General features: G+C 35.2%; 1 protein-coding gene across 2 annotated transcripts in view; it reads left to right on the forward strand.

The window, feature by feature from the left end:
* Positions 1-8132, forward strand: part of LOC150102025 (lysine-specific demethylase 2A-like) — a 478446-nt gene extending 470314 nt beyond the window's left edge. For both annotated transcript variants that reach the window (XM_090400997.1, XM_090400998.1), the window contains exon 17: positions 6313-8132. In XM_090400997.1, coding sequence (XP_090257123.1) covers positions 6313-7839 — 1527 coding nt within the window. In that variant the 3' untranslated portion in view covers positions 7840-8132. The remainder of the gene's footprint in view (positions 1-6312) is intronic.
* The last annotated feature ends 5751 nt before the right edge of the window (positions 8133-13883 follow it).

Below are 13883 nucleotides of genomic sequence, written 5' to 3' on the forward strand. Positions count from 1 at the left end.
GACAATGGGGAAACTGGACAATGAGACTTATTTGTGCCTATGGTCCCACAGAAGGTTCTACTAAGGTAGAAGTGGAGGAATTTTTTGATGCCTTAGAAAAAGCAACTGACACAATGAAAAAGGAAAAGTTGGTCCTTGTTGGGGATCTAAATAGTAGAGTAGGAAATGATTGTGAGGAAATGATCACATATAGGAAATGATCAAATAGCAGAGTAGGAAATGATTGTCAGACATATAAAAATATTTCGGGAAAATTTGAAGAAAAGAGCAAACCTAATAATAATGGCAAATACCTGTTGGATTTCTGGTCAGGACATGGACTGGTTATTACTAACACCATGTTCCAACATAAAAATGTGCACAAATTCACATGGAGAGAAGAGGCTAGGAATAAGAAAAGTCTCATTGACTATGTTATTGTTGATAGTGATGTTTTCTCTCTGGTGCAGGACACCAGAGCATACAGAGGATTTGAAAATGGAAGCGATCACTGTTTAGTCTTGAGCAGGATAAAATTGAACTTCATATTGAAAAGTATAACATGTAAGAAAGTTTTAAGGCGGATAAAAGTTGAGCAGCTCTCGGATGTGAACTGTAGACTAACATACACAGAGATTATTGAAGAAAAAATGAAAGAGTTTGAGAACAGGAACCAAACCTTGGAGGTTCAATGGGCAAGCCTTGAAGAAAACCCTGATTGATTCAGCCAGAGATGCATTTGGTGATGAGGTTGTCTGCAAGGATAGAAAAATCAGGACTCCATGGTGGACACAGGAAGTTAAAGAGGCAGTGAAGGAAAAGAATTAATCATATAAAAGTTCCTGTCAAATAAGTCAGCTTGTGCTCTTAGAGAATACAGAGACAAATGTAAGAAAGCAAAACTTTGTGTAAAACTAGCTAAACAAAAGTCACGGGAGGACTTTGGCAAGAATATATAAAATAAATATCAAGAAGGTGGCAAAATATTCTGGAGGTTGTTGAAGATGCTTATGAATGGAGGAAAGAGCCCTTTAAAAGGAGTTAGAGATGATAAAGGTGACATGAAAACAGGAGAAAAAGATATCCTTGAAGTATGGAGTAATTACTTCGAAAAATTACTAAATGAAACAAACAGTGATAGCGCAGTGGTAAAAAAACACTCAACAGGCATACAATCAGGAATGCATATCCATACTTGAAGTAGAAAAAGTCATCAAAGGCTTGAAATGTGGAAAGGCTGCAGGGGTAAATGATATTTGACCAGAAATGCTGAAGTATGGTGGTATAAAAGTCTTACAGTGGCTGCACTGCATAGTTTAGAAAGCCTGGACAGAGGAATGAATTCCTGATGATTGGAGTAGAGCTCTCATAGTAACCATATATAAAAAGGGAAATAAAACTGAATGTGAGAATTACAGAGGTATTTCCCTACTGAGTGTTCCTGGCAAGATTTATGCAAGCATACTTGAGAAACAATTGCGAAGAATGATGGAAGAAACGCTTGGTGAAGAACAAGCTGGTTCAGGCCAAATAGAGCCTGTCAGGATCAGATCTTCACTTTACGACAAATAGTCGAGAAAGCATGGGAATATAACAAAGATCTGTATTTAAGTTTTGTCGATCTGGAAAAGGCATATGACAAGGTGCCAAGAGAGAAGCTATTCAATACGCTACAGTTATATGGTGTCGATGGGGCATTATATCAAACAATACTTAGTCTTTATTTCAGTTGTAAGTCGGCAGTTATAATGATGTACAGGAAGATGGTTTAATGTTAAAATTTGGTGTGAGACAAGGATGTACATTATCCCCTCTGTTATTCATTATCTATATGGATCACATTATGAAGGAAAGTGGTATTAAACATGATATCAGAATTGGAGATGTTAATGTCAGCTCTTTGCTTTATGCGGACAATGTTATATATCTGTATAAATCCACTACTAGTTTGCAAGATTTGCTGACTGAATTGAATAACTGTTGTAATAGATATGGTATGAAGGTCAGCATTATAAAGACAATGAAAATAGGTAGAATTGTTGAAAATGTCAACTGTGTTGGGAACGGGGAACCTGTGGAAAAAGTAAAGCATTTCAGCTACTTAGGCATGATTTTTAGTGAAGATGCTAAATTAAATATGGAAATAGACAACAGAATCAACAAAGCTGGTATGGCAGGAAATCAATTGAATAAATTCATATGGAATAAGAATGAAATTAGTCAGAACATTAAATTAGCTGTATACAAGACAGTGTTCAAACCAGTTTTAACTTATGGATCTGAGAGCTGGGTCAGAAGTAAAACACTTGACCAAAGACTAGAGACCACAGATATGAAAGATTAGAGGCATGAACAGATCGCATCAATGGCAATATCATATTAAAAAACGAGGATATTAGGAAAGAACTTGACATTGCCGGCATCCAGGAGTGCATTAGCAGAGCTAATCTCAGGTGGTATGGTCACTTAAACAGAATTGGCAAAGAAAGATTAGCAAAACAAGTGTTCTCTGCCAGGTTGGCAGGAAAACGACCGAGAGAAAGACCAAGATATAGGTGGATTGATACAGTACAATGTGCCTTAGACGATAGAAATATAAGATCTGATAATGATAATATTGGAGTCTTGGCCAGTAATAGACTGATTTAGTAGGAAAATTGTACATAGGAAGTTAGTAATGGTGTAAATTTTTCATGTAGTACTATCATATCCTGTACACCCCTTGAGGGTACATGTAAGGAATTTGATGATGATGATCATAGAATCTTCTGAGGACAAATAGAGATCTGTTAGTGTATCAGACATAACCCATGTTTTGAGCTTTATACTGATGGGAAATATAATGCAAGTAAATATTAGAGTTGGGTTTTTATAAATAGAAAAAGACAATTCATTGTTGGATTTCTTTTCATTAACATTCTTTATGAATATCATAGAGTCCAATAGATGTGTACTATGCAACTGGACTGTCTTGCATCAAAGTCTGCTGAAGCTATATGAACATTCCTAATTTAAACTGCAGTGACTTCATACAAATGAATAGGATTTGGGTGGATTCTTTTACACCACTAAAACTTCAAGTGGATGACTTAATTTTTTTTGTATGTATTTTATGTAATTCAATTGATACTCACTACAACAAACTTCAGTTTGATCCCAACAAGGTTACTGTATTCATCTGTATGGTAACTTGATTGATTTAAAGTAGTGTATTTCTATCCTGTATCATGTCTTTGTATTCCATAAGTAAGTTAATAAGATAATGATGAATTATATGTTAATTGAATTGCTTTCTTGTTCTGAAATGTGTGGCAATAATCCTACAAACTTTTACACATTTAAAGAATTATACACATTTTTCAATGTACTTATTTATTGATTATCCAGTATTAATATCTAAATAAGTAACACATGATTACACTAATAGTTTTTACTAGTCATAAATAAAAACAGTTTAATTATCTTTATCTTATGCAAGAGGTAGGGATTTAATAGACTATAATAATTGGTAATTACAAAATAAGCAATACATTGAGGTATTATTTCAATTCTGTTTTTTTTTTTAATGCTCTGTTGAGATGAATTTTGCAAGTATCAGTGTAAACAGGGGGGACTATTTATTTTATTATTTATATATATCTTACACTATTTATCCTTTCTTATATATCTGCCCCTTCTTTATATCTCTAATTAAATATTTTCCTTAATTGGCTTATCTTATCTCTGCATCCACTCTATATACACACACACACACACACACACACACACACACACACACGTTAATGCAATAATTATTATGTACTTATAACTATTCTTCCTTATCTCTCTTTGTTATCTCTTTATCCCTTTAATATCTCTTTATGGATCTCTTTGTGCTATACTGCCTTCCGCACTTACCTTCTTATTCTTTGGACACCAGAAAATTTATTTGATTAAAAGCTGCGCCACTGAAGTCTGTTTTCTAGTAAAGAGTGTTAAATGCATCCAGTAGTTTCCCATTATATTCAAATTATCTTTGATTAATTAATATCTGCAATCGTGGTCTACTATCTATCCTTTACTAACCTTTCTCCTGGGTTCTTGCTAATAGGCTCTAATATTTTTTCAGAACAGTGCATCAAAGAATTAAATATCAGGCAACACTCTATTTAAACAAAACATTTATTTACCACAAAACAATTTACACTATTATTGCAATTAAAGAAAAAATTGCTTAGTTCAACAATTAGCTTAAAATGCCCTTTCAATTCATGAAAATTATGTCACAAAATTAACCACTCACTTCCAAATTACTACCCTAAGCAATGGTACCTATTAATAAACTGTTACTTCTTAACTGTAATGCACATAAAAAATATCATTACACACAAAAGCTCTTTCCTTCTGATATTAAGGTAAATCTATAGGCAAAATGCACCATTGACAAACAGTTAACCCTCTGACTGTTACACATAAAAATTTCTATTAATTATTAAACATCTAATTTTCAACCATTAACTCTGCTCAATTTCATCAGCCTCAACTTAATAGTTCACTAATAAAGTTCTCCTTTAATTCATGAAAATTGAATAAACAGATCAACTCACTTTATGGTTACTACCCACTGTGTACTTGGCTTCGAACTGGAGTCCTGATCGTTTTTTTTCCCCCCTTTACGCTGGTGATAGATTTACTGACGCTTTTGGGATGCTCTGTTCTGCTGCACTTCGGGCGAAGATCATCAGCTTGTGGAATGCTTGCATGCGCGTTGGACTAACAGAACAATTTCTTCCCTTGGACAACAGCTCCCGGTGAAGATTCGTCAGTTCATCATCAGATATCTGCTTTGCCTGATGGATCAGCTCCCATCATCTTTCTTTTAGATCATGATTTCTCTTGAAGTCGCATTTCTCGATTTCTTACATCTGACGGACAACTGCTGGTGACTTCTCGATAACGACCTCTCGACAACCTATGAGGGACTCTTGGAACCGATACTCGATCTTCGGACCAACACCTTTTATTCGTCTTCTTTTGTATCCCTTCATGAAGATATGGGACCCCGAACATTTCGGCGCGGTCCCTTGTTCTTCCACTGACGCTGACCCTTTCTTTGTTCTTCTCGTGTACACATCTAATCCTATTTGATTCGGGCAGCGGACATTCATCTGAAGTTTGTCGGTCTGTTTAACACTGACCTTGAGTATTTACAGGTGCACTTCACAAACAAATTTTATGTCCTTATAAGGAGCTAACATATATGATTTTCTGGTGGCAAGGTATTGCCTTATTCAGCACATTCTAGAATTTGTCTTAGGGCAGCAAGTAAGGACAATTCCCATAGGGATTATTTACATTAACAATTTTAACTATACACAGACATACAGGTCTGTCTATGTATAGTTTCTTACTGGGCTTGACTTCTGTAACAATTGATGTAAGGCTTTCTGGCATTATTAAGCTACATCAAATTTTTACATCAGTATGTTCTGTTTCTTTTGAACCTGCTATTAATTATAGATGATAGAAAACAAAAGTCTTGTTTATTTCCCAATTCATTACATATGCATTATGACAAGTCATCTCTTTCATACCCTGTGGTTTTACAGATTTTCTTGGTGTTTTTCCAGTTTTCGGTTTTTTTTTAAAAGTGACATATTTCAATTTTGGTGTTACCCACAATTTTGAAGAAAAATATTTGAATTTTTTTATATTGAGTTATTTTTTCAACCTTTACATGCAGATGATTTATACCTTTTGCATATAATAAAGTGTTGTAATGATCGAAATTTCTATAAATATACTCAATATCATAAAGATGTAACTTTTTTGGCAAAGTGAAAAATTAATATAAGGATTATTGATTTCACATTAAATCTATCTTGAATTTTAATTTTTATTTATTTGTATATAGATGATTATATAGCTATGTTGGATAAATAATTTTTTCAATATATTTTTATTGTATTTGTAAAATTTTGATTTATTGTATTTTTTTTATTAATGCTAATTACTGCTTGCACTCTTTCTGCTTGTAGTATGGTGATGGGCTTGTGATCATAATAGTAATTTATTATCTTTTTTTGCACACTTCTTGTTTTGCTGTTAATCAATAGTACTGCATGGTGTCTGCTGCTGCTGTAATAGCATGAAAATATTGATTATCACTTTGTTGCCTTTGAAATTCTGTAAACGTGTTCTAGCACCTGAATTGCATGAAGGCTTTCGTTTCTTTTCTGCTTGAATGCATGGCTACATATTGCTGCCTTTTCCTGATTGTATCTGAATTATTATAACTGATTGCCATATAAAGAAAGTGGAAGAATTTGAATTGACTGGCTTAATTGGTTTCAGGAGGAGAGCAGCAGTGGTAGCATGTCACCTCAGAGTAAAAATTCATCGCCTGAACAGATGAAAAGGAAGAGGATCCATTCTTCATCTTCACATGTACGATCATGTGCGCGTTACCCAGTGACTTTAAAACGAACGAGTAAGGGAGATGGTAAATTGCTAAGTACAAAAAGTGTTGGAAAGATGAATGGCACTAAATGTGGATTAGAACTGAGGCCTCGTTCATCACGTCTAACGCCTGGTGTGTCTACCAGGCGTCATGGGGAGACAGCCCGTGAACGTCTGTTTCGTAGTTTGAAAGGACTTAAGAAGAATTCTGAATTATTAAGGCATGGTGTGTTGAGGGTCAGATCTCATAATATTATCAAAAGTGAACCTTCCAGTGGTAACAAAGTATTACCAAAATGTGCTATTAAGATGGAAAAAGTAGATAGAGAATCAGGACCAAAAAGAGTAAAAAATGGAGTGTCACTTGACATAGAAGAGGAAGATGAAGATGAAGAGAGAAAAGTTGGACATAAGCTTTTGGTTAGAGATAAAGCAATTAAAGGTGATAGAGGTTCTGGAGATAAGCCAACTCCTCCACAAAATCAGAAATTTATTATGCCACTTCAAGATGGTCCCAACCTCAAAAAACCAAAATATGTTGTTAGGCCAGCTAATATACACGAGGATACAAGAGAAGAAAAACAAAAATCTTCCTCATGGACAGGTGCCAGCAACTTAGCTTTAAAAAAAGATGTTATGTTGCCTGTATTCAGCTTTCTTTCTTCCCGTGATCTTTTTATTTGCCAACTAGTGTGCAAAACATGGAATTGTTGGTCAGTGGATCCTCGTTTATGGACACAAATGGACTTGACTCGTAGAAAAGTAACTGCTAATATTTTAATAGGGATAGTTCGCCGCCAGCCAGTTTCTTTGAATCTTAGCTGGACAAATATTTCACGTAGACAGTTAGCTTGGCTTATTGCTCGGCTCCCACAAATGAAAGAACTAGTTCTTAGTGGCTGCTCAGCAGCTGCTGTAATCGCACTGTGCACTTGCAACTGCCCTATTCTTCGTTGCCTTGACCTAAGCTGGGTTGAAGGTCTGACTGATTCTGTGATCCGTGATCTGCTTTCCTCACCGCCTGATTCCAGACCAGGATTTATAGAAACAAAAACACGTCTTCGTCACTTATCAGAAGTGCGCTTAGCTGGGGCAGACATTTCTGATGTGTCAGTTCGCCTCCTTGCTCATCATTTACCATTGCTTTCACGTTTAGATCTAAGCCACTGCCATAAAGTGACTGATATGGGCATTGCTGTTCTTGGGGCTGCTAAGTCATCACGCCTGTGTTCATTAGATGTTTCTTCATGTTCTAACATAACTGACACCAGCCTAGAGGCTTTAAAACGTTGTATCAATTTGACTTATTTAGACATGCGTGATTGTCCCCAAGTAACAGAAGCTGCCTGCCAGAAGTTTGTTAATCAGAGCCGTCAGTCTCTTGAACTTAATGATATTAAACTTATACAGAGACATCATTGATGAATACTGACTTCTGTTTGTGAATCTGTACATTTTTAGTTAGGCATTGCACCCAGACCTAACCTATACGCTCAGTACATAGGAATTATTATTATTGTACATCAAGGTGAGTTGTCTGCAATGGTTATGTAAACAGTGGCCTAAGTAATGGACCTATAATCAAACATGTTCATTTTATCAACATTAATGTGTATGTTTATCACAAGCTTCATACCATTCTTAAGATGTTCATATGTCATTTAATCATTCATCATACTTCTGTTACATAAAAGTAAAATGTCTTTTGAATCTCATTGTTGTTCTTGATTATCTTGTATTATTACATATTTATTGTTCTTGTAAACTTTCACAAACATAAAACATTGATTTTTAGAATACACTGTTTGTTTTGAACTTTTACATATCCAGCAATTGAGATTTATAACTGAGCTAAAGATGCAGTAAATACATGTAGTTTTTTCCATAGTAAAATGTTGAATTGGCCCATATCCAACATTTTACTGTGGAATTATCTATTACAAGTAGAAATCAAATCAGTTTTAGCTTATAATTACACTTTATAAAACTACCTTTACAAAATATATCTAAGAAAAATAAATTTCCTCCTCAAAATTAGACATATATAGAATGTTACATACAGGAGGGATTTATTTATAAAGGTGCCTTACAGAATATATCTCAGAAAAATAAATTTCCTTTTCAAAATTTGGACGTTATAAGATGAAGCATGTAGAAGAGGATCTGGCCAACTCCTTCCCCTCACTCCTTTAAAAAGTGTGTGTGTGAATATATCTGTGACAGTAGTAGAAAATATTAAAGTGGAATGCAAACTGGTTATTTGTATGAGTATATGTATATTCATATAAATAACCTACCTTTTGTAGGTTATTTATATGAGTACTTCATGAAGTCAAACGATTCATCACAGGAGACCTACACTATCCATTAACACAATATCTATCATACATCTCCTTAAATTTATTCACTGTTGGGGCACTCACAACCTCCAGCAATCCATTCCACTCATTCTGTACTCTCCAAGTAAAGAACCTAGTCTACATACCTTTACTAACCACACTCTTAGACAACTTCCAAGTGTGACCCATTGTTTTTCCCCTACTCCCCATGTATTGAAAAAAGTGTTTGCATCAGTCTTATAGAATTGCTTTAGTAATAACTTATAAATTATCATATTATAAAATATCATATCCCCCTTCCTCCACTTGTCAGCTCAACTATGCTACCTACATACCTTCAATCTATCCAGATGGGGAACATTCCACTTATGGAATATTCCCCATCTGGTGACCATTAGCTTAGTCACTCATCTCTGAATCCTGGACACTACCCATTGAAATACAAGTAACCAAATCTTGCACAGTAGTCAACATAAAGCTGAATCATAGCCTTATAAACAGGGATAATAACTCCTGTCTTGACTTGTGAATGTGTTCCTCAACATCGAAGTCATCATCATCATCATGCTTATCAAGGATTTAGGCCTAGAGTGGCCCGTTCCAGTCTTAGAAGTCATCGTTGAATCTCAAGTAATCAGCTATTTTGCTGACCTTTGCAATAGGTCCTCTGAATTTCAGATCATCCATCTACTATCACTCCCATTTCCCTGGTCTCATCAATTTCCTGTAATTAGTATCATCAGTATAATACAAAGTGTATAATCCTTTCATCCCAAAGTGCATTATTGTACATTTTACAATATTAAATTGAAAACCTTTGTCCACACTGCCATTTATTTGAGTCATCCTGCAATATATCTATATTACCTTTATCAGCTATTGTCCTCCCAATTATTGCATCATCAGCAAACAACTGAATACCCCCCCCCCCCTCAAATCTTACACTATATCATTAATGTACAAATTAAAGTGCAGTGGTACAGAGCACTTCACTAGTCACCCCCATTCACTTTGATTATACTCCATCATACATAATCCTTTGGTGCCTGTCTCTTTCCCCCCCTCCCCATCCATCCATGCCACCAACCTCATATCCTGTTAAATTAAACAACTTCATTTGCTCCAACTTACATACTAATAATTTTCCATGTGGTTTTCTGTGAAATACCTTTGCTATCACCTTATTATAAAATGAGAGTAAATTACTTATGCAGAACCTACCTTTTCCACCCATTCATGAATTTTACTTTTAACCAACTTTTCCAATACTTTAATCACCACTCCAGGGATATTAATTGGCCTGTAATTTGCTACTTCTGTCTTGGAGCCACCTTTATGTAATGAAACTATCTTGCTCTCTTTCCACTCCCTTGGAACCTTGGCAGAGCTGAGACATATTAAACAACTTCATCAGGCGCACTGCCTAGTACACTTGCACATTCTCGTAGTAGCACACAAGCTGATATACCATCTACGCCTACTGCTGCTGTATTCACATTGATATTTTTCATTATACTGAGTACCTCCAACTCATCTACCTCAATTCTCACATTAGTGTCTATCACTTTAGTAACTGCAAAGTCATCACCTGAATTACATACTCTTGCAAAGTAATCACTTAGTGACTGAACCATTTTTTCTGCTTTTCTCTCTTACTTACTATGTAGTGAAAAAAAAAAACTCTTTTAGATTTACTTTGGCCTGTTTAGCTAATTGTCTCTCAAAATCTGATTTAGCCTTTCTTACCATCCTTGTTACCCTTCTTGTTGTGCTTTGTATTGCTCATGAGCATTCTGATCATCTTTTTGTTTATATTCCTTCCACAATTCTTTGTAGTGTTTGCTTCATATTGCTACTCATCTGCTTAATTCCTCCTCAGATTTATTTTCCTGACTTGCATTGTATGCAGTCTCATACTTCTAACTCAATCTCTAACCTCTTCCCATGCATTAATGACATTCATTTCATAGATTTTTATGCCATGGCTCTGCTCAAAGTTTCCTCCTAAGTTTGTCATAATCACCAGCTTTTTATTTCCATATAAACTCTTTCTTGACTGAAAATTCTACATGTTGAGCAAATTAGGAGAAGACTGCATGCCACTTTCCTGATTAGAGGTAGAGTTTCTGCTGTATTTATAGGTACATCAGAAGATGTACCTATAAATACATCAGATCCAACACTCACATCCCTGGTCCTCTCCATCACATGCTGTTTCAGATAATTATCCATTAGTGACTGTATACATGCAATTTCCATTTTGCCATTTGCTCTCTCCTCCTTTCAGTCTATATCACCATAGTTGAAGTCTCCCATGGTAATTGCTTGTCCTGCACTCATTGTGCTAATCTTCAGATTCATGTCATCCATATCTTCTGGATCCCTAGGTCTATAGCAACAACCAACAATATATTTTCCTATTTGTCTCAATCTCCTACCAGACAGCCTGAAATGAACCATTTCCCTCAGATCTACAATCTTCCTTAACTTAACTTCGACCTTCATTTTTGTAGGTCGAAGTTCTTCAGCTATCATTAATAATACCCCTCCTCCTGACCTATTTCCTCTATCTTCTCTGAAAATACAATCCATTATATGATATCTGTTACATTCTATCTCTGTAACTATATCTTTCTCTGACAACCAGATCTCACTAATTCCAATAATTTTTGACCAAGTTGAGCTGACCAATGGCCAAAACTCTTCTCCTTCATTTCTGGTACTTTGAGCATTCATATACATGCATTTCAACATCCCCTTGGTCCCACAGTTACCTTTACATAATATCATTACGTGTCCATTTAGATTTGAAACCTGGGGAACTGTGCCCAGCTCCTCACAATCATACCTGTACTCATACTTATCTATCCCAGAGGTGGTTATTTCCTCACAGTCATTCCCTGCATTCACACTCATTTGTTCTAGAGATGAATAGACACACATGCTTGATTGTTTCTCCTCTAGTTTCCCTGGTTTTGCACTTCCAAACTCTCACTGAACAACAATTTCTCCAAGCATCTAACTCCGGAACCATTCAACTGCAGTCCATCAAGCATATACAAGAATTTGATGGAACTTTTGTCCATCAAATTCACTCCACTCATCTATAAACTGCACAACATTTCCTCCTACACAATCTTCTCATTGGCAATCAGCCCTTCTCAATGCTGTCCTGTCATACTAAGGCAGCTGATTCACAATCTTTACTTTCTTGCTCTTCATTTTTGTTTCTTCCAACAACTCTCTCATATCTGCTCTCATTGCATTTTTCTCACCTTTCAAATCATTTATGCCTGCCAATACAACTCATTCACTTCTTTTTTCTACCACTTACAGCTTTGTTAACATCATTTATTTTTGCACCTGGACAACATGCTTTCTTCACTTTCTCATTAAGTGTACCCTTATCATCAAATTCCCATATAATACTTTCTCTTTTCTCCCAGTTTCTCACACCTTTATGCTCTTCCCATTCGCTCTTTCTTTTTCCCTCCTGATGTACCACATGCTAGTCATTTCTCTAATCACTTGAGCTCAAGTTTTGTTCTGTGAAATAGTCTGGTGAGCAGTATTTTAGGCAGTACATTTGATAGGTACAGAAAATGCTATCAAAGGCCTGAAATGATGAAGGGCCTGGAATAGATGATATTCCACCAGAAATACTCAAATATGGAGGTATAAAAAGATGTGCATTGGTTACACTGCATAGTTCAGAAAGTCAAATTTCAGATTATAATTGCAGTAGAGTTCCCATCTCTTAAAAAGGAAATACCACTGAATGTGAAAACTACAAAGGTATTTCTCTACTAATTGCTCTAGGCAAAATTTTTATAAGCATATTTGAAAGATGCTAAGAAAAATTGTGTTACAGAAACTTGGAGAAGAACAAGCTGGTTTCAGAATAAATAGATGTTGTCAGATTTTCACTTTATGACAAATAGTTAAAAAATTGTGAAAATAACACAGATCTATGTTTAAGTTTTTAATATCTGGAAAAGGCATATAATAAACTGCTCAGAAAAAAATTGTAGAAAAGTTTTACAATTATACAGCAGTCAATGGAACATTATACAGAGCCACACATAGTCTATATTTTAACTGCAAGCGATCATCAACTTCCTGATATGTGCCCTCAAGGTGTGTACAGGATACTATTACAGTACTGCATGTTTCAGTTTATATTATGACTGCTCTCATATTAACAGTTTTTCTCCAAGTTGATGGAGATGATTCATAGTAGAAGTTCGGTGTAGTGGTTGAGACAGCTGTAGGTGTCCTCCTGCGATGAATCTTCGGACTCCTTGGAGGTGTCAGGAATAATAATAATAATAATAAAAATTAGTCTGTTACATGTCACCACACCAATATTCAGTCGGAAGTGCCCTCAAAGGCCATAATATTAATTTTGGCCTTCTAGGGGCACTTTCTTTAATGTTCACCTCCCTAATTTTTCTTATAACTGTAGTGTCCAGTCTCTGATCAAATACTTTTATTCTAACTCAACTCTCCAATCCATAACTTGAACTTAAAACTTGACAGGTTTGAACACTGTCTTATATACTGTTAGTTTTGTGTTTTGGCTAATTTCTCAATTTATTCAAGATACAAGCTTTGCTTATTCTGGTCTCTGTTTCCATATTTTATTGGTTCTTCATTAAGAATGCAGGTGAAGTTTTCTTGTTCCTGTCTATTTTCATGGTTTTGGTATTTTTATTGCTGATTTTCATGCTAAATTTGCTATAGCTATTATTTGGTTAGAGAATCCTGGAGAGTTTCACTTGATTTGTTTAGGAGTACAATATCATCTACATAAGTAAAGAATTAAGTTTGATATCTCTGATTCTAATATCAGGTTTAATGTCACATTCTTTCATAATGCAAACCATATAGGTGATGAATAAGTGTAGTGATATGTGTGCCTTTTCTTACACCTGATTTTACATCACACCATCTTTCAGTATTTCCTTGATTTCTAATTGCTGACTTACAGCTTAAATATAGACTCTGTATTGCTTTGTATGATGTTCCATTTAGTCCATATAATTGTATCATTTTAAAAACCTTTCTCTGGACATCTTATCATATGCCTTTTCGAGATCTACAGAACTCAAGTATAGCTGCTTTTTA

This window comes from Typopeltis vanoorti, chromosome 11 (genome assembly GCF_054136105.1).
Source record: "Typopeltis vanoorti isolate ZY-2024b chromosome 11, IOZ_Tvanoo_1.0, whole genome shotgun sequence".
NCBI lineage: Eukaryota > Metazoa > Arthropoda > Arachnida > Uropygi > Thelyphonidae > Typopeltis > Typopeltis vanoorti.